The 21,257-nt window shown below is 38.1% G+C and overlaps 1 protein-coding gene across 13 annotated transcripts in view; it reads right to left on the bottom strand.

Annotated features, from left to right (window-relative positions):
• Positions 1–7,161: 7,161 nt before the first annotated feature.
• The window catches only part of nfixb (nuclear factor I/Xb), a 284,324-nt gene continuing 270,228 nt past the window's right edge, over positions 7,162–21,257 (bottom strand). For all 13 annotated transcript variants that reach the window (XM_038297802.1, XM_038297804.1, XM_038297806.1 and 10 more), the window contains 2 exons: positions 13,610–13,701; positions 7,162–11,273 (listed from right to left, as the gene is read on the bottom strand). In XM_038297802.1, the coding sequence (XP_038153730.1) occupies positions 11,259–11,273; positions 13,610–13,701 (107 nt within the window). In that variant the 3' untranslated portion in view covers positions 7,162–11,258. The remainder of the gene's footprint in view (positions 11,274–13,609; positions 13,702–21,257) is intronic.

Here is a 21,257-nt window from a genome sequence, read left to right as displayed (position 1 = left end):
TACTATGGGGCTTCATGGTGCTAAGGCTAACCTTTTCTTTCATATAAATAATCCCATTCAAGGTGATGAATGAAAGTGAAGGTTAAAAAAAAGACATTAAACCCTAAATTATAATCATTTCTCTTTAAATTATGAACAGAAACATTTATACTAGGAGTCCCGCTGGTTATCTTTAACCAGTGTTCCTAGCTCTCCATGCTGTTGGATTTCCCGCCAGAATTTCTCCCAAAACCCGCCTCTTTTAACCCCTCCCCCATCGGAGTCCTCGGCCCCGCCCAGAGCCTCGTGGTGTAACTTGTTCACTTACATCAGCCGTTGAATGGAGAAGCTGGAGAAGATGGGTATGGTAATATAATGTGAAGCGTACAGACAAGGATAACATGTGAGCTAATTGCATTCTGCTCAGACAAAAAAAAAATAACAAACAAAAAAACTAAACGAAAAAATATTTGCGTATTCTTTTTTTTTTGTGTTCATTTTTCCATTATTTTTTTTTAACCCCGCTGAAGGTAGAATAGGGAGGAAAGCAAGGGGAGGAGAGAGAGGAGGATACGCAGCTACAGACTACTCCAGTGTCCAAGATAAACAGACGACAAGATACAGAGGAAGAGAAGCAAGACGGAGGAGAGCTTTTTTTTTTTGTACATTTTTTTCCCGAGGTTTCACAGCTAGTTTGTTCCACAGGAGAGGAGCCTGATAACTAAAAGATCTGCCTCCCATTCTATTTTTAGAAATTCTAGGAACCACTAGTAAACCTGCAGATTGAGAGCGAAGTGCTCTGTTAGGAACATAAGGAACAATCAGATCTCTGATATCAGATGGAGCTTGGCCATTTAAGGCTTTATATGTGAGAAGGAGGATTTTAAATTCAATTCTGGTTTTACCAGGAAGCCAATGAAGAGAAGCCAGGATAGGCGATGTAATTATTTCCTAGATTTAGGGCTGCATGGTGTATGGGCCTCAGCTTCTCCTCAGGGTTTAACTCAGGTGACCAAACAGATCCAATGATCATGGAAGCAGGTACAACGAAAAAGTATTTGCTAATTTAAAAAACAATTATCGAGATCAAACACATTTTAATCAGCATAACCTGAGTAAATGTTACTTTTTATTCAATTAATTATTAAACAAAAATAGGTTCAAAATTTATTTTAAAGAAACCTTTCTGAAAAGGGAGAGGTTATACTGTAAAGTCCTTTCTAAGGTTTTGGGTTAATTGGTAACCAAAATGAAAACTAGTTAATTGTTTCTCCTCTTCCTTCACCTTTCATCAGGTTGATTGTAAGAACTCTATTGTCTAAAGCAGGGGTCTTCACCAGTTTCCAGGCCAAGGACCCCCAAACTGATGGCGAGATGGAGCGGGGACCCCCTGATTATATTGTATGAAATTGTGTTATATCAAACTGGTCCTATAGTCACTCTATGGAGTCATGTAATGTAATATCACCCTATTAAAGTATTTCTGATTCTGATTCCTGGGACAGGTGTTGTGAATGAAACGGTGCCCAGCTTGAAAGAGCTCCTGTGTGTCGCTGAATCTGTGCATTGATGACTGAAAGACATCTTGTGCCTCCATTTATCTGTTTACTACAGTGTGTTGAATTCATGTTAATGTGGATTTAAAGACAATTCAATTTGGGGAAAAATTGCAGAGGGGAATATATATTTAAAAAAAAAGTAATCAACCAAAACTTTCGTGAACCCCATGCAGTACCTCCGTGGACCCTCTAGGGGTCGCGGACCCCCTGTTGAAGACCTTTGCTCTAAAGTATTATTCTTTCAATGTACAAATAATCCAGAAATCTAAAATCAACAAGAGTGGGAATATGCAAACGGAACTTGTTGTGTATCGATTCTTTTGGATCATCCATACTTTTGTGAACCCTACCCACTATACACACAATTGTTATCCATTAGAACTAAAATACAAAGTAAAAACATCTTAGTTAATAATCTTAAGTCCAACATGCATTATAATAATAACATAATAAAAGAAGGAAAACAATCTATGATCTTTATTTCGCATATTCTTAATAAATTTCCAGTTTTACACTTCATATTCTTCTTCCCAAAGATGCGGTCCACATGTTTTTAATGCTTTAAACTGAGCCAATTTTTTGTGGTTGCTCCTTTTCTGCTGCAGCTGAACTCGGTAATAAAGAGCCAGCAGACCGTTGGTACAGCCAAGAACATCCTTTTATTCAATCAGGTAAAGGCATTGCTCTTTTCAAACTGCTTTTTATCATTATTATGGAAAAGAAACTGTAATTAACACATGCATTTCACCACGGGCTCTGGGAGGGGAGCTGCGAGAACGAGACGCTGCTCCGTAGAAAGGATGGTGGGGACTTCTGGGTCAGAGGTCAAAGGAAAACCAGGCAGAAAGTGAACATAGAGGCAGATTATGCTCAAACTCACTGCTCTCTGTGAGTCTCTGAAATGGCTTCTCATTGGTAGTTGGGTTAATTGTTTAATTAGCTTGATTGCAAAGAGTTATAAAAACAATATTATCATTTTTGAATCTCTCTCAAGCGCTTGAGAGGTGTAAGTGCTAAATCTGGGCCCGCCATGACACGACTAAAGACTCTGGAGAGGACATCCTAAAATAAATACACCACCATCAACCCTCCTAATGCTTTACCTTTCCTAATGCTCGAACTTTTGTGTTTCAAATAGAGAGCTGTATTGGCTGTTTTATGCCTGCATTTTTTATTTAGTTAATTGAGGCTGCTTAAAGCTCTTCACATGTCCAACTTAGACAGTTAAAGGAGTCATCGCCTGGAAAATGTACTTTTTCCTTTTAAAACAAATATTTTTGTGTTGGGCTTAAATTGAAATCTACCAGAAAATCCAGAGTGTTAAAGTGCCTTTTTTTTTGGGGGGGGGGGGGGGGGGGGGGGGTTAGAACTAGAAAAGCCCACAAAGTGCTATTTCCACACAAATATATACAATTAGTACCCTTAGGAGTAACAAAAGGGGTTAGAATTTGCTTTATTTAATGTTTTTTTTCCTCTAAAAATTATTAAACAAGAATTTCTGGATATTTTTTAGGGGGGTTCTATGTATAAAATACCAGGTTAGGACTCCTTTAACTTCAACAGACAACGTTTTATTTTCAAGTTCAGAATTCGAAATGAGATTCGTCAGTTTCCAAAAAATTCTGCTGTCTTTTTAAGTGAATATCCCCACCAAAAATGACAACGAAGCCAGAAATATTTAGTCTGCGGTGAGCCTTTTACTAAGTGGCTTCATGGTGCTAAGGCTAACTTTTTCTTTTATATAAATAATCACATTCACTGTTGCTAGCAAGGTCATGAATTAAAGTGAAGGTTAAAAAAAAAACATTAAACCCCAAATTATAATAATTTCTCTTTAAATTATGAACAGAAACATTTATACTAGGAGTCCCGCTGGTTATCTTTAACCAGTGTTCCTAGCTCTCCATCCTGTTTGATTTCCCGCCAGAATGTCTCCCAAAACCCGCCTCTTTTAACCCCTCCCCCATCGGAGTCCTCGGCCCCGCCCAGAGCCTCGTGGTGTAACTTGTTCACTTACATCAGCCGTTGAATGGAGAAGCTGGAGAAGATGGGTATGGTAATACAATGTGAAGCGTACAGACAAGGATAACATGTGAGCTAATTGCATTCTGCTCAGACAAAAAAAAAAAAAAAACAAACAAAAAACAAAACGAAAAAATATTTGCGTATTCTTTTTTTTTTTGTTCATTTTTCCATTATTTTTTTTTAACCCCGCTGAAGGTAGAATAGGGAGGAAAGCAAGGGGAGGAGAGAGAGGAGGATACGCAGCTACAGACTACTCCAGTGTCCAAGATAAACAGACGACAAGATACAGAGGAAGAGAAGCAAGACGGAGGAGAGCTTTGTTTTTTTGTACATTTTTTTCCCAGGTTTTCTAAAGTATTGAACAATAAAAAGAGCAACTAAATCACACCAATTTCCTTTAGTACTATGTATACAGCTTGAAAAAGCTCTAAGAAGAAGATAAAGAAATAGGAGGGAGGGGACTTATTTTCTTTTTGAGACGGGCACTCAGGAATACAAGATGGAATCTGTGAACAAAAGGCACTTTTTAGGGACAACCTTTAAAGATGCTCTGAGTCTATAACACTACGTCACCAAACAAATATTTATCATCATTTACAGCTGGTGGGTGTTTCAGGGGAGGGGACGGGGGGACGGGTTGGTGTGGTCTAAAACTCCGCTGATCAAAGATGGAGTCACGAATGAAAACATCCTGTCAGACGTCATCATTTACAGCATGTTTGTCTTTCGTCGACGTCGTTCAGGAACAGGAATCCAGACTTGTGCATCTCCCGGAATCTGGGAAGACCTTGTCTTTGTCCCGGGTTAGGATCATTGGTGGAGGGGTGGGGGGGGATAGAGTCCGCAGGAAACAGTTTTTACAAGTTCTTGTTTTTTTTTTACAAGAGGATCTGTGTGTTTTTTCTTTTTATCCTCTCTTTCTGTCTGCTGTGTTATGAAGGATTGGGAGAAGAAAAATGCCTTTTGTTACAACAACCTTTTCGTACAATGACCCCCCCCCCCTTCCCTCTCCCCGGTAAATACAAAGAAATAGAGTAATGCATGTTTTCCTAAAAATTAGTTGTTTTTTTTAAACGATAACACTTAATTTGTTTATTATTATTTATGTATAATAGAGACTGAATGTACTTTATTCTTTTACAAAAGCACCAGTTTTCATAATGATATATATTTTATGAGCTGCGAAATTGTTCCTTTAACTCTCGCGTTTTTCGAAAACAAGTCAATAAAAGTGAATTTCTCGTTCTTGAAAAAGTGTTGAAACGAAACAAAATAAAAATCAAAAGCAATGTCCCCCCCCAATTTTTTTTTTCCTTTTTTTTTTTTTGAACTCACTGCCCGTGTATTTAGAGTCCCGGAGCACGTGGACTTAAAAAACAAACAAACTAACAGAAAAAAAAGAGAGTTTCCCTCCATTTTCTTTTTTTTTTGCATGACACCCTCAAACAATCTCTAACAAACACAATTCCTCTACCAAGGCATTGCACATGGCTCAATCGACATACATCATTTAAAGAACAATACTTCCCATCGAAACGTTAAAGAAAACAAATCTGTCTAAATTTTTTTAATCCTTATCTCTACTTTACTGAAACCGATTATTCTACGTCTACGAATGGGTCTGCGGTGGATCTGATTTCCTTTCGAACGGTTGTGGGCTTAGAAACTGGTACTGGAGCTCCAATTAGCATTTTCCAGATGCGTCCTATGACTGCGATGTATGCCATGCTTCAAAAAATAACTAGACTGCCACAGAGCTTATCTTGCAAACTAAAAAAAAGAAGTATATATCTATAAATATATAGAAAAGTGTATTATATATATAAAGATGCTTGAGATTATCTAGTGAGCTGTAATTGTTTTTTTCTCTCCATCCCCCTCCAGACAGTTTTTTTTTAACCATTTACTATAGCTTATATGTGAGAAAAAACAACCTGAATTCATGTTTTGACAAATTGCATAATGGGATTACAGAGGCACTTCCTTTGATTCGAAAAGAAATCAGCCTAACGCCTTGTTCAGCCGGTCCTCTCCTCATGGCCGCCGGTTGCTGGGCCAACTACGACAGGTTTCCCCGCAGCGAAAGAGCGCGGCCAGGCAGTCCAGTTATTTTGTGAGGTTTGGATGGGTGTTTGGACCCGTGACGATGGAAGAAAGCATGCGGGTTGTTCTGTATAAAACATGACTGAAAGCATAAAGGCCTCCATGGATTGTCTAGATTTTAAACTTCCCTTTTGAAATCTGGTGCGCGTTCCGCGGCGCGGGGATGCGGTTAATACTGAACGGTTGATGCAACTCTAATTAAAAACGGGTTGCCTGGTCTAACTAACTTAATCTGCTGTTTTGTTTCATGATTGGCTGACATGATTGTTTCAGTGCAGTTATTTGATCTATAAGGGCTCTTCCATTTACAATGGCTCAGGTTTAGTGCTGGTGTGTTGGGGGTGTAACCGAAACAACTCTTAAAGGTATAGTGCAGGATGTTCTTTTTCTGGGTGGATCATCTAAATAAGTGGTCCTCCTAACTGTCAATAACTCTGATGATATGTTTATGTAAGGCCGTCCTACGTGCTTGCCCCCATTTTCACTTTAAGTCGTAGAGAAACGGCAGTTCCAACCGTTATATTTCCGAATTCTCCCGAGTGGTGCACGACTTTACGCGAGTGAATAAAGTGAATGTGATTGGTCGTCTATCAAAAGGGCGGGATTGTTGTGGCGGAAGGTTCACAAGCAAGTTTGGTTGTGGCCGGTGTCGGAAGCATCTTGCTAACCAGTTAGCAACTTAGTGCTAGTAGGTTCCCAATGGGAAATTCCATTGGGACCAAGTAGCACTAAATTGGTGACTTAGAAACGACACTGTCAAGGAACGCTATGGACAGAGGAAACATGCAAGAGGAGGACAGTTTAGTGTCGGAGGTCGTAGATGAGTCTCCTCCGTCATCCATTTTTTATTTAGAGGAGGAAAGCGGGACGAAGATGTTGTGGAAGAGGACGCCAGGGCGGCAGAAGCTTGGTTTGGTGTAGAAGGCTTCCAGCCGTACATGTTTGAGTCCTTGCCTCGCAAAGCTGCCAGTTCTCTTAGCTGGGATGGAACTCAATGGGAAAGTAAATGATTCTTATTTCTTTTTTCAATCGTTGCGTATATTAGCTGTGACACATGAATCAAGATGCTATGATCAAAAAAATTTATTAAGATAGCAAAAAACCACAGATTTTAAGACAGGATTTTCTAACTTTTGGGATATCGTCTGATAAATTTAAATATGACTTCCCTACAACTTTAAGTAGGTGAGTCTGACATAGTGGAAAAATTGCATATGTTCTTTTGGAAAGTACGCTTGTATGAGCGATGCAAACAGCAACTTTTAAACAGAGCGTGCACAAGGAGAAACAGGCTCGTGCACGCTCTCACACGCGTTAAATAGGTGTTCCCTCTCAGGAGCGGGTACAGGGTTGTGCATGTGCATTTTTTTTTTTTTTTTTAAGTGGGTCTTTTCAAAAAATTTTATGAAAATCCTCCACTATACCTTTAACTGGCACAAGTGTTTGACTCTTGATCTCTTATGGCGTCCCCCCTAAAATAAAAAAAAAACCCAACCAGAAATGTGACGTGTTTATTTTGCTCCGCAGTGTGGCGTTCAGCTCTTGGAGCAGCAGCCTGTCTGGGAGTGTAAACAAAAGGATAAACTTACAGGAGGAACGGATGGAGTAGGTGCCTTTTAAAAAAATCTAGTTGGTTCAGCTCGTCTGTCCCCAGAAATAAATAAAAAAATCCTCTGATTGTCAAAACCAAACTTTTTTTTTTTTTTCCTAGAGTAAAGGGCCTTCCGGTAGTAAAACAATTAAACCATGTCAATAAAATTACCATTTGGGTTAATATGCTTCTTTGATTGCTGGATGAGAAAAGTGATAACCTCAACAGGAAGCTACAGCTGGCAGCTTTAGATTTAATGTGTTTTAAACTGTTCACAGACCATCCTTTAAGCTTTAAAGTTGTATGATAGAATGAAATCAAATCTGATTAAAAGGGAAACTAATCCTGGCGTCTTTAATTAGTATAAATTTGGTCTCGCTGTCCAAGAGGCTAAAAACTAGTCCAAGAGGTTCTAGGAACTACCTTCAGCTATATCAGTCTCAGATATACCTCAGTTATTTACCCAAAAATTAAGCTAAGAACTTGTTAAAAATCTGCAGATTTAAACTTAGTGGTTATTTACACCATTTAGCTGTGAAGTAGAGTTAGGAGGAAGTCCGTCACAATGGATCAGCCTGTGTTTAATAGTGACTATTTGACGCAAAACAGAACATAAAAATCAAAGTAAAATACAGCTTGTCTTTCCTAACATAAGGTTGTTACTTTTAACAATTATCTGTTTTGTGTTTTTCACTCAGGAGCATTATTAGGGATGCACGTCCTTTTCTTTATAAAACACCTTTAAGGCGGAAAAAAAGAGATTAGAGTTCTATTAGAACAGCGGAAATATACTTTAATTTTGACCACTTTTGATTAATGAAATAAATAAGTAATGTTTACCATTATAAAAGCATTACCAGAGCCTAAGTTTAACATTTATCTTGAATGTTTTTGCTTTTTATAATTTAATATATAATTTAATATCAGAAATGTTCCGTTTTCAGTGTTCATTTCAGTCAGGAAGATAATTGGTGTTGCACAGCCTCTGACTTCATTTTTTTGTACGCCACAAAATAACTAGTTTAAAGCCGGAATAAAAAGTTTTTAGACGGTAGTTGTTTTAGAATGGTAGAGATGACCTTTAATCTGCACCTCTTTTGATTAATGAAATAAAAAAATTATGTTTGTAGAGGCAATAGCAGAGTCCGCGTAAAACATTTATCTAGAATATGTAACACAGTTCACTTCAACCAAAATTTGATATATATATACATATACAATTTATTTTCAGAATTTTCCAACATGTTCCTTTTTAAGTTTGCATTTCAGTCAGGAAGATAATTGGGGACGCACTGCTTCCAACTGAAGGTTGAATATTAAAGAGGCAAATTTTAGATTCTTTACCTATTTTGATAAGTAAAATAAAGCTTTTTTATTGAATGTGTTCAGATAAATCAGCATCAAACTAATGGCCAAAGGTTTTCTTAATGAAGTCCCCAACTGTGTGCTTTTGTATTTTAAAATACTGACTTATATTTTCTATCTCTACCCATACATATAAAAAAACTCAATTGATTTCCTTCTGTAAGATTATTTTTCTCTCCCATAACTCCTGTTAAATTGGTTAAACATTTAAAACATGAATAAAATAAACTTTTTTCTCCTAGTGCATGGTTAATAAAATGTGAAATGATTTTATAGGAGCAAGTGGATTGAAAATTTTCTTGGACTAGCTGTTAGCTTCAGTCTTTGGGGCTAGCTAATTTGAATTTAAGCTACATAAAGATGGCAAGAAATGTATTACTTCCAATTAAGACGTCAACTTTAATTAGAACTTTTTTACAGTGTTTAAATGTTACGTTTTGCTTTAAGCTTCGCAATTATACGCAGTTAGCTTTTCTACTACCAGACACAGGTGCAGATAGTAGCAGTTTGTAACTACTTTTAATATGTACGTCAGCCATGTTGGATTTAAAAATGGAGGTGGGACCTGCAGCTCTAAAATATGAAGCATACGTGGAGTGAATTAAAGTGCAATAACACCTGTAGAAACTTGGTGTTTGTTTCAAACTACCTCAGATTTTAGTGCTAATTAATTAGTAAAGTTCTTACTAGCAGGTCAAACGTATTTAATGCTCTGTTCCCTTTATCTCAAGCAACTGATTGTCATCATTTCCAGATTTTCTATAAAATAAATAAGAATTAAAACCTCTTGTTTTTCTACACCCCAACTTTAAACTCATCCTCCAATGTCGTCACTGCCGGCTGCAAAAAGACCAAAATAAAACAGTGTGGTCAGAAAATTTAGATTTATCTTGTCTCATATATTTAGTTATGCTATTTATCCAGTGAAAAATGTTTTTACTCAGTTTGCTTCACCTGCAAGGCTGAGAAAATGTCTGAGTGAGGGGTGGTTTTAGTAAAAAACCTACTTATTCCCACGAAAAGCCAAATTGTTTCCCAAGGTTTGTTAAAGTGTGTTTAATTTGTTTTGACTCAGTTTTTTCATCAATTAGATAAACTGTCTAGGCAGAACTGGGCTGATTACTGCGCCGTAAGGGCTGTATGATCAACTGTTCTCTCTCTGCAAAGATAAGAAAATAAAGTGCCGACTGATTGAAATCCATCGATCTCCGTTTATTTAACTAGGTTCAATAGTTGAATACTTTTTTCCCACTTCAACAGATAAACTCGCCTACAGGTAAAGTGACAGTGGAGAAGTTTTGTTCTTGATCCTTCTGGAAAGACTTAACAAATCTGAAAAATCGTTAACCGAGTGGCACCTCTACCAAAAAACCATTTAAAAAAGAATCTAACCAGCTGCTCACTGTAGCTTCCCGAGGCGTTAATACCAATCTCCGCATCTAAAGCAGCAGGTGGACATTTTTCCCAAATTCTTACTGTTTCTCAAGGGTTCCGTGTTTTTTACCTCAACATATCATTTCTTCTTCTTTAACTTTAAGGTGCTGCCATTCAAATACAAAAACAATTAGAAAACAGTACAAACCCCCCAAAAAAGAGTTGATTCCAATAAGCAAACAGGCGAGGGGGGAATATTAGTCAGTGTTCATCTACGTTTATAAAAAGGTCGAATAGGGGAACTCATAGCTGCTGTCAACAGCGGTGAAATTTCTCACTATCTTGGACACTGATGGCGTCATGCGAGGAGGGATTTTACTGAGCTTATCGGGTAAAAAAAAATGGAAAGCTTTTACATATATATATATATATATATATATAGAAATATAATGTTGAAAAGTGGGAAAATAAAATCCTGCAGTCATGGCACACAGACTGAGAACTTAGTGAGAGTGAGGGGAGGCCGCTGATTGGCTGGGCTGAACCGTGGCGGGTCGAGGACACGTGAAGGCTTCTGGTGGGCTGTGGTTTGTCTCCTTTTCGTAGAACGTAACGGTATAGGCGGCGTGGTTTTTCCTCCCATGCCTCGTAGGTAAATAGTGCACATTGTTAGGGTTAGTGTTGACTGATTCAGCTTGTAGTGCAACTTTCAATCTGGAGATGGTTTGGCATGGTCGCCTGCTTATGGGTCGCAGGGTGAAAGGAGCCGACTGGGTTTCGATACGGCGATGATGACATCAAAGGGGGGGTGGGGGGTTCTCGCTTGAATCTGTAATTGCTGGACAGTTGATTATTTTAAGCCATTTGCTCACAAAGCAGGGAGAAGCTGACCGCTGCCGCGGCCTTTAGCTGCTCCCGCATCGCCGCTGGACGGCGGTAGCGTGAGGAGGCCTGCGTACCGCTGTCCTCCTTCACCTCCATCTTCCTCCTAGCATCCTATGAGTCCATCCCTTTCCCCTCGTCATCCAATCAGGTCCTCCCTCTGACTGCGTGAATATGTGCAGTGTTCCTCTAGAAGCGTCATTTTCCTGCGTAGCTCGGGTTATATTTCGTATCGGATGAGACGTACTGTCAGGGCGGGTTGGTGAGAGGTCGGTTAGACAATTACTGTCTTCCTGCAGGTTGTTGATCTGTTCTTGTTTTTCTTCTTGTGTTAATTAGTAAAGAAAGATTTCTATTTGCTGGTTTGTGCACATATCTTGTCAGAGGAACCAAGACTGGAAGAAATAAAAACAAAGAGGAGAAGGAGATTAGGTTATTTTCGTCTTAAAATTCAAACGGAACACTTCTTAAAAAACTGCTTATTGACTAAATTAATTTAAAATGATACAAAAACATAATTATGTTTTGCCATCAAACATATTTTAAGCAGTTTTGCAGATATTAATTTGTTAAAAGAACACCTATCATTATATTACAGTTCACAATAAAGTGCTGCTTTGTGTTGGTTTATTACAGTGATTCACAAAATAATCTGCAATTGTCTTTAATTCACAATATATATCTATATCTATATATATATATATTTGGTTACCCCACAAAAATTGCTCATTTACTGACCCCCTGCAATTACACTAAGCACCCCCTAGGGGGTGCATGGGAGCCACTGGTTTACATCATAAACTCTCAATATAATACATGGAGATTATGTGATGATGTACATTATTGTAACAATATTTTGAAAACTGAAATTCAGGTAAAACACATAAAATCACATGCATACAATTCACTCTATATTTATCTACGAATATAAAATGAAATAATTACATTTACTTAATAATTTTTTATGCAATTTGAATTATTCAATTGGACATTAAGGTATTTAAGAGTGCATTTTATAATGTATTGGTATATTTCATATTTTAATCACGCATTAGACATGTTACATCTACTTATTTTATTGTACAATTTATTTGTTTCATGTATATTTTAGAGCTCCACATACTTCAGGGATCACATCACAATGATTGTGAAAACCATCTCTCGATGCCCCCCTGCTGGGTGTGTGGTGACCGTCTGAGGGGTCCTGAACCCCCCTTTGAGAACGGCTGATCTGGTGCATGCAGCTATAGCTGAGCAGTAAGTGGCTCTCTGTGGGGCTGCAGCGCTCTGGCCCTGCGTGTCCCTCACACCACCTTCATGTCGGGCGTCTCCTGCTCAGTGTGAGCAGAGGGCAGAACTGGGTCACCGCTGCTGAAGTTGGCTGCAGAGTCTGGAACCAAAGGCTCAAGAAGTGCCAACATCCTAGAAGTCAAGCCTGGGAAAGTCTTCCATTCCTCTGGGGAAGCAGCCTTTTGTGTTGTTTGACTCTAACAGGTCGCATGAATACCACCCCGCGGCCCTGGTGCTGCCTCCTGCCCTCTCAGCGCCGTCCCAGCAGGCCCAGGGTATTGTAACTTCTCCCTTCTTGGTTACTCTGCCCTCCACCCATCTATCTCTTGTAAGCTCTTCCACTAAATCCCTGGCAGCAGACGTTGGTCACCCTCCTTCCTTTTTCTGGACCCCTCTCAAGCAAAAAGCCCGTCTCAAATTCAAGATCCACCGTCTATGACATCATGTCTGGTCGCCCGGGGTAACGAGACGACTGAGACGTGACTTCGACATGAGCTTAAAACTCTGTTTCTCTTTACGCCCCACATTTGCAGCCATTGTTGAGATCTTTTTTTGTTTTTTGTCTTTTCTCATATGCTGTTGTAAAGCAGCAGATTCGCCACCAGAGGGCAGAAGAAGGCCACGGCTGGCAGTTAGAGCTTCTGGTCACCACGTAGACACTTTTGCATGAACCTTTTTTACTGTTTTGTGGTTATTTTTGATCTTTAAAAAAAAAAAAAAAAAAAAAATGAAAGCCAACCCCTCTGTGTGTAAAAAATAAAAGCAGAACATTTGCAATGTTTAGGCATCTGCAGCGAATTCAAATAATAGGAGAAAAAACAAACAAATGAGTCAAGAGGGCAGAAAAAAAACAGAGAAGCTGAGAAATGGAAAGCAAGACAAAAAGCGAGAGAGTGAAGGGCAGCGAAAATTAGGGAGGAGATCCTGAGATGGTTTCCATATGTGGAGGTGCGGGACTGAGCTGGCTCCAGGCGGGTGTGGTTAGACGCTAATGAGAAAAGTACCGACGGTAATGGTGGAGGCACAGGGACGAGGAGCGAGGAAGGTGAAAGAGGGGGAAAGTAAAAAATGAGTGAAAAAGTAGAGTGGAAAAGCAGGGGATTGGGTGGAGCGAGGGAAGGAAAGGTAGAGAAAAAAAGGCCGTTTGCCTTGAGGGTCGGCTGCGTACGCGCCAAATAAACAGTTGAGCACATATGGTAAACCACACAAGTACAGTAAAATACAGATGTACTAACGCACACTCTGATGGAGCGCTGTGGGTCACAGTAACCCGAGACGAGAGAACGAGCCAAGCTCTGAGGAACTTTGGCTCACGTCCACACGGCTGATAAGTTTCCTGAGTTTTACCTCTAATTACAGTCAAAGCAGATGAGATTCACCCTTTTTTCACACTTTTGACATGAAGATGCAGGCAGGGAGAACAGAACCCCTGAGCTCTTACCTGTGTCTGCTGCGGGATGTTCAAAAAGTTGTTGTCCCGTGATCCGATGCCGACAAACCTGTTGGGAGCTGTGGCGCCTGGCGTGGAGTATGCTACAGAAACAGAGCAAACAACATGCTGGACATAAGCAACTACCTCTGCAGGTCATCAATTCAATGCAGCAAACAAAGTCGCAACAGATGCAGTTAATATTAGATCAGATCCAACTAAAATAACCGTTCTAATCCTCAGTCTACAGCCCAATCCATCGTTACAAATGCTACAGTTATCGTAACACAGGACAGTAAAAGTCAGTTGGCGTGAAATGCTAAATAACAGCAGATTAAATTCTTCAGCTGAGGCCAACGGGCCCCCTGTGCACTAAGCCCACAGTCCTCTTTGCAGCATCTATGTTCACCCAAATGTAAGGATGAAAAAGAAAAGTTTCACCACTTTGAAACTTCTCCTTTTTCCCCTGTTTTGAAAAAGCCGCCTTTTCTCCTAATGATACCGTAACCTCACAATGAGATGAACAATTGTAACTGAAACAATGGCTGCGCGATTTGATGAAAATGTGGGATTGAGATTATTGTGGACTATACTGCGATTAGGATATTATAAATGAATGGTGTCATGAGTCTGCGTGGCTGAATATTAAGGACAACACAGAGTTAAAAGCTTCTCTTTTCTTCAAGCTATGGGAAAAGTGACCAAGCTTCCTGCATGTTCCAATAGCGTTGAGGGTTCGATGAGCCTCACTTTTTACAGCGCTTTGTGTGAAAGAGAAGAATCCAAGATACAACTGAACCTCTCCTTTCTCCTTGTGTGTGTGTGTGTGCATGTCTAGCCATCAGAGTGAGGACCATTTTTCCAATTTTACCATCAAATTGATGAACTGTTCTGGCAAAGTTTAGGACATTTTGCCGGTCCTCACTTGCTATTTTACTAATAGTTATTTTTAGGGCTAAGGTGTCAATTGGGTAGGGTGAGGGTGAGGTATGCATTGGTAATGGTTAGTTTTAGGGTTAGGGCATAGAAAGGGTTGAAAATTACAGAAAATCAATGGAAGTCAATGGAAGTCAAAACATGGTCCTCACTACAATGGCGGAATGAGTATATGTGTGTGCATGAATGGTTCTACTGGACATATTGTTTCATGTTGTATTTTGTCCAATTTGTATATTTTCTAACTTATTACTGATTATCCAGTCAAAACTTTTGACCTTCTTTTTCTCATTTTCCCACCACGGTTTCTGAGTCCTGAATGTTGGATGATCTGGTCCAATACACCACTTTAATATTTTTTACTTTTATTTAGAAATTGATCAACTGTAGTGACAATCCAAAAGCCAACGCGTTATTGCAGTATATCAATAATTTCATAGAAATCGTATCAAGTTCTGTTTCAGTGTAGTTCTTTTATGTAGAAGGAAAACTGCTCATGAAAATCTAGATACTAAAACAAGTTTGGTCAGAAATTATTTAAAAAGTATAAATAGTAGGCGCGGTATCATCTAAAGAGAAACCAGAAACAAATTTCTTGGTCAAAATGATATTAAAATTATAAGTACTCCATATTTTCCTCACAAAAAGCGACAGCAAAACTAAATGAACGGCTGATTAGTTTTTGTTATTCACAGAAGCCTTCCCCATCTGTATTTGTTATATATATATATATATATATATAAATATAACTTTATATATATAGTGCATAAAACTTCAAATAAGCCTCAAAGTTTTTTGAAAAGAGACCCAACAGTTTCATTCGGTCTCTTCATTTCAGTCGGCCCTCGTGCACAACTTCAACCGGCCTCTCGATCCGTCTCCTGCGCACTTTAGATCGGCCTTTCACTTTCTCACCAGGTTTCGTGCACTCTCGGTCCGGGAATGGTGTCGTTCACTCATAGGCAGATTTCCTCTGTTTTCAAAATAGTTTTTTTTTTTTTGTGTGTGTGGTTGGTCTCACCTTTTGTCCAATTTGGCGCCTCATAGAAAATGGCAAATCGCAGTCTTTTATGCGATTATCAGAGATGGGAAGTAACGAAGGACAAATACTTTGTTACTGTACTCAAGTAGATTTTTCTGATATTTTTACTTTACTTTACTACTTATTTTTATGGCCACTTTTACTTCTACTCCTTACATTTTTACACAAATATCTGTACTTTCTACTCCTTACATTTTAAAAAATTGGCTCGTTACTTAAGTTTTGAATCATTTCAATGGAGTTACCGTTATTATTTTTCACGTCATCAATACCAAATTCAGTCTAATTGGATGGGAATCTATGTTGCATTTGACGCACCACTACAAGATGAATCGACAGATTCGGCGGTATTCATTCGTGGCAAATCATTGCAGCTTGGTGGCGGTGGCGTTAGCATAGTAGTATGGACGACGAGATGATTGAAAATGAACACAACGGAGATCTAGTCCTATTGGCAGACATCCATTTAAAATGTAGGCAACGGCATGAAAAAAGTGGTTTCTACTTTTACTTTATACTTTAAGTAAATTTACAAGCCTGTACTTTGTTACTTTTACTTGAGTAAAGAAGTTTAATCAGTACTTCCACTTTTACCAGAGTATTTTTTAACACAAGTATCTGTACTTTTACTCAAGTACGGAAAGTGGGTACTTTTGCCATCTCTGGCGATCATATGTTATATATTGCGATTGCAGTGTCATGTTGCACTAAATTTAAGTACGGAGAGCTTTAGAACTACTTTCTTTAACAACAAAATAAATGAAAAATACCTCCGCAGTTATTAGTTTTTAATGAGACCTTGTTTTACCCATGTAAAGGTGACAAAAACAAAGTATTTTCAACTAGTTTAAACAATGACACAGATGGTATGAGTTATGTGTGATGAATCAAAGGCCTAGAGCTGTTGGCAGGGGAAACGTTTCATGAACCTCCCAGTACTTCAATGACCTAATAGGGGACGTCGATCCCCATATTAAAGACCTAGACTTTGACTTAGGGTTTATCTGAATGTATAAGCTATTTTTTTAAACAATTATTTGGTTATTTGGTTTATTTATCTTAGAAATTACTTACACAATAATCCAAATAGTCAGAGCTAGCTTTCAGGCCTTTAGCCGCTATCATAGCTTACCAGGCTTTAGTGAGACCTTTATACACAAAATAATAAATATGGCCGTTTTATATTCATTTCACACAAGAAAGATATGTTTTGAGGAAGGACAGTATTTCAAATTGAACGTTAAAGCCAGTCAAATGTCTGTGTAAAAACCTACAGGGTGTCTCTATTAGCAGTAGGCTATCAGAACATGGATTAGCCAGTAGGAAGAGAGACCTGAGTGACTTAGACATGTATTAGTCTTTTATTATATTAATTAAAAATGCTAATCTCTAATTTACCTACTATTAACTCTTTTTTTTTGTTGCTCTGATGACTCTGGTCTCATAACATGCAGAATTGCCTTATTATAAAGAGTAATAACAATCCACCAGCGGATTCTTTAGTAGGAAAAGATCTGGAGTCCAGTTAGGACATAAAATGTCATCTATACTTTTGTTTCTTTATACTCTGATCCGTCGTAGCAAACTTTACAGCTCTGCCGTCACAGCGTTAGCAGTCATTAGCTAACATCTGGAAATCATCTGCAAACTGCACAGTTCTACACTCATTTTCCTCACACCACAAATTTAGTGCACATTGACGAACACTATTTCTCTGAATTCGTAGCCCACTCATTTTTCTCACTGAGACTTCTGAGGATAACAGTAAAGCTGGGATCTTCTTTACGCTCATCCGTTCACTGTAGCAAAGACACTACATATAGAGACACACTTATATCTTTTTCTGGTTTAACTTCCTCTAACTACTGAAGATCAAGACCTTCCTCAGCTTATTGAGGTAAAAATATTACACTTTCAGACAAAAACAACATGGATGTTTGGTATCCCAATATTTAAACAATTCTTCACCTGCAAAAATAATATAACTTTGACTCACAACATTGGTGTCTCTGACATGTTCAAATTTGTATCTTAAGTTTGATACAAAGACGTATATAAAAACATAAAATACACATCAACTAAAGCAGTATTCTCACTGGATGGAACATTGGTCTGTTTTCACAAAAACAGCAAACTGACAGGGCAAGACCTAAATCTTTGAATGTATATAAAGTAAGGCCGGGAATTTAATGAGTTAATTTTGATTAGATAATTGTACAAATTTTAATGTGTTAAATGTGTTTTTTCAGACATACTATAATCCTGAGGAGGAACCTTTTGTATTCTCTGTAAATCTCATGCATGAGCAGTATCACAATTGTTCTCATTGAAGGTATTCAGACTTAAAAAACAAACATCTCAGTGCCACGGAAGTGGCCCTATGGTTCTGGGAATCCCTGAATGACAGCCAGTCACACCAAACAGTCCAAACTTCTCAGCGAGGGTCCCAGGAGACGGGACGTAGTTCCCCAGGTGTCCTCTACAAACGTAACACTCAGGTGGGCTAACAAACGTGCATGACTTTATTTACATTAGAACTATCCTGAGCTTTCTCTATAGTTATGCTGCTATAGGTTTAGACTTCTGGAGGACATAGGGACCCCTTTTCATCATTCTGCTTCATTCTCTCCCTATTCTCCTATTCTGCAAAATCTTTTAGTTCAATCTCTAACGTTATGCTCTCTCTGCTTTTTCTCATAGTAGCTTTGCCTCATCTGTTCCTGTTTGGCTGTGACTCCATCCTGGAGAGAAACATCAGCTGTGCTGCTGCCATCAACACCCTTGTTTATAGATGCTGGAGATCTGCCTGTTTTCCAGTGCGGTCCTGTTTCTCTGACCGTGACTGGCTGGATGTGCTCTCTTCATCCTCTGACATGGGAGCTGGCTCGGAGCTCGGTGCCTGGCTGTGTGTTTCCTGGACGGGGCCGCCTTTTACAGCTGCTTTTTGTATCTCTGCTTCTGTCTCCTTGAACCCCAGTCGGCCTCAGCAGATGGCCGCTCACACTGAGCCTGGTTCTGCTGGAGGTTTCTTCCTGTTAAAAGGGAGTTTTTCCTCTCCACTGTCGTTACAAGCATGCTTAGTGTGAGGGATTGTATTTGAGTCAATGAGTTGATGCAATCAACTGGTTTTCCTTAGATAAAAAACTTTGAATCAATTTGACTGGATGATCTGGTTGAACTATCAAGTACCTTGAGATGACTAGTGTTGTGAATTTGGCGCTATATAAATAAACTTAATTGAATTGAACTAATGTTGCACCGATACCACTATCGGACGGGGCGCCGATCCAGCACTAAAATGGTGTTATGGGTATCGGTGAGTACCAACAAATAGGGCACCGATACCATTTTGAGAACCAAAAGTTTATTCAACTATTGTCATCCATTCCAGGTAGGCCATAAAAAGTTCTACTGGATTCACTTTGTATTAGTCTTTTTCCTGCTTCACAAAGGTAGGCAGCAGCTTGACAAAGCCATGATAGCAATTATTTTATATCCAAGTAGTATGTAGTTCTTGATATATACACACACATCAATTTCAAACAGATGCTATCGGTATGGGCTGATACTGCACATCCAGGTATGGGGTATTGGTATCGGGGCCAAAAAACTGCATCGGCCCAACACTAATTAGAACATCAACCAGAAGAACAAGAGTTATATCCAATGGGCTCTATGCACAGCTCCACTACTTCCTGAACTTAAGGCAGCTCTTTTGTTTCCTATCTTTCATTGCTGGGTTTAACTGATTAATCCAGGTGTGACTGGCCATGGTTACTGAGTTTAGGCACACCTGGATTAATCAGTTCATTAAGAACAGAGATGGCAAAAGTACCCACTTTCCGTACTTGAGTAAAAGTACAGATACTTGTGTTAAACAATAATCTGGTAAAAGTGGAAGTACTGATTAAACTTCTTTACTAAAGTAAAAGTAACAAAGTACAGGCTTTTAAATTTACTTAAAGTATAAAAGTAAAAGTAGAAACCACTTTTTTCATGCCGTTGCCTACATTTTAAATGGATGTCTGCCAATAGGACTAGATCTCCGTTGAGTTCATTTTCAATCATCTCGTCGTCCATACTACTATTCTAACGCCACCGCCACCAAGCTGCAATGAATCTGTCGATTCATCTTGTAGTGGTGCGTCAAATGCAACGTAGATTCCCATCCAATTAGATTGAATTTGGTATTGATGACGTGAAAAATAATAACGGTAACTCCATTGAAATGATTCAAAATCAAAGTAACGAGCCAATTTTTTAAAGTGTAAGGAGTAGAAAGTACAGATATTTGTGTAAAAATGTAAGGAGTAGAAGTAAAAAGTCGCCATAAAAATAAGTAGTAAAGTAAAGTAAAAATATCAGAAAAATCTACTCGAGTACAGTAACGAAGTATTTGTACTTCGTTACTTCCCATCTCTGATTAAGAAGAAAAAGACAGGAAACAGAAGAGCTGCCTTAAATTCAGGAAGGAGTGGAGTTGTGCATTGAGCCAATTAGTTTGCTGCCACTGATACTAAACTAATTAAGTTGGTTACAACATTAATTGATTGATCTTTAAGTTTCTTAAATGTAATATTGCATTCCTTGTTGCTTTATATTTTCTTTACCATATTCAATAAAAGGAATTGTGCTATAATTAATGTTCATTGTTAACACTTCTATAGCAGATATTTTTTTCATATAATGTCAAGGGTTTCTAAAAACCTTAACGAATCTGATGGCTCAATAACATTTTTTTTTTAATTGAAAAGTTGTTTTTTTTAAATATATAGTTTTTGGTTAAAATGCGATAAATTACACAAAGTTAAAATCTTTAATTAGGTTCCACCTCTAATTTAAAGTCAGATTTTATTTCTGTTTTTGTACTTAATTGTAAATTAATTAGTACTTTCAAAGCAGACTGTTGAGTTGAAAATACCAATTGTAAAGTACTCAATATATACGTATTTATAAGTATTATTATAGAAATTAGTTAAATTAGGCATAACCCTTTAAAGCCTGGACATGAAAATAATTGACAGGCAATTAAATAGTTTTTTTTCTAATTACAGTTTTCATTGAACTTTCTGAAAAATGAAATAAATACATTTTGTAAAATATAAATGAGATCATTTATTTGCATCAATTTTGATACATCAGCAGCATTTTTGTATAATATTTTATATGTTTTCTGTTCACTACACGTGTCTGATTGTGTAAGTCCGGGTTTTCAAGAACCAAAATATCACCATGACGATTAAGTGATCTCAGAAATGCATGTTTCAAATATGATACACTTGGTTTTAAAGGGTTAAGATTCCAAAACATAAGTGTTTGCATTAAGTCCTTGGTATGTTTAAAATATGCATAACTTTGCATTATTTCGATATATATAGCTACCGATATGCTTTTAGGTGAATTTGCAGGAAATGTAACTTAAGTCTGAAGCGAATCAAAGTTTTAAAACAGCGTTACCTTGACAACAGTTGTTTCAATCACATAGATGTCCTTGTTTTTCATATGATTCTAAAAAAACAGGTTAATCTTGTAGTAAAGAATTAAATTTCATTATGTTTGTTGCAGTCAACTGATGTTACGTCACTTCAGCGACTTTGTTGGCATCTTCTTTAAATTGTAGGATCAATATGATTTTGAGTTCCTAACAAGCAACTTATTTTATGCACATCTGCACCATTGTGA

The sequence above is a fragment of the Cyprinodon tularosa genome, unplaced genomic scaffold, assembly GCF_016077235.1.
Source record: "Cyprinodon tularosa strain WSP-4 unplaced genomic scaffold, ASM1607723v1 ctg398, whole genome shotgun sequence".
In the NCBI taxonomy this organism is placed as follows: domain Eukaryota; kingdom Metazoa; phylum Chordata; class Actinopteri; order Cyprinodontiformes; family Cyprinodontidae; genus Cyprinodon; species Cyprinodon tularosa.
This window is presented reverse-complemented; position numbering and strand designations above follow the sequence as displayed.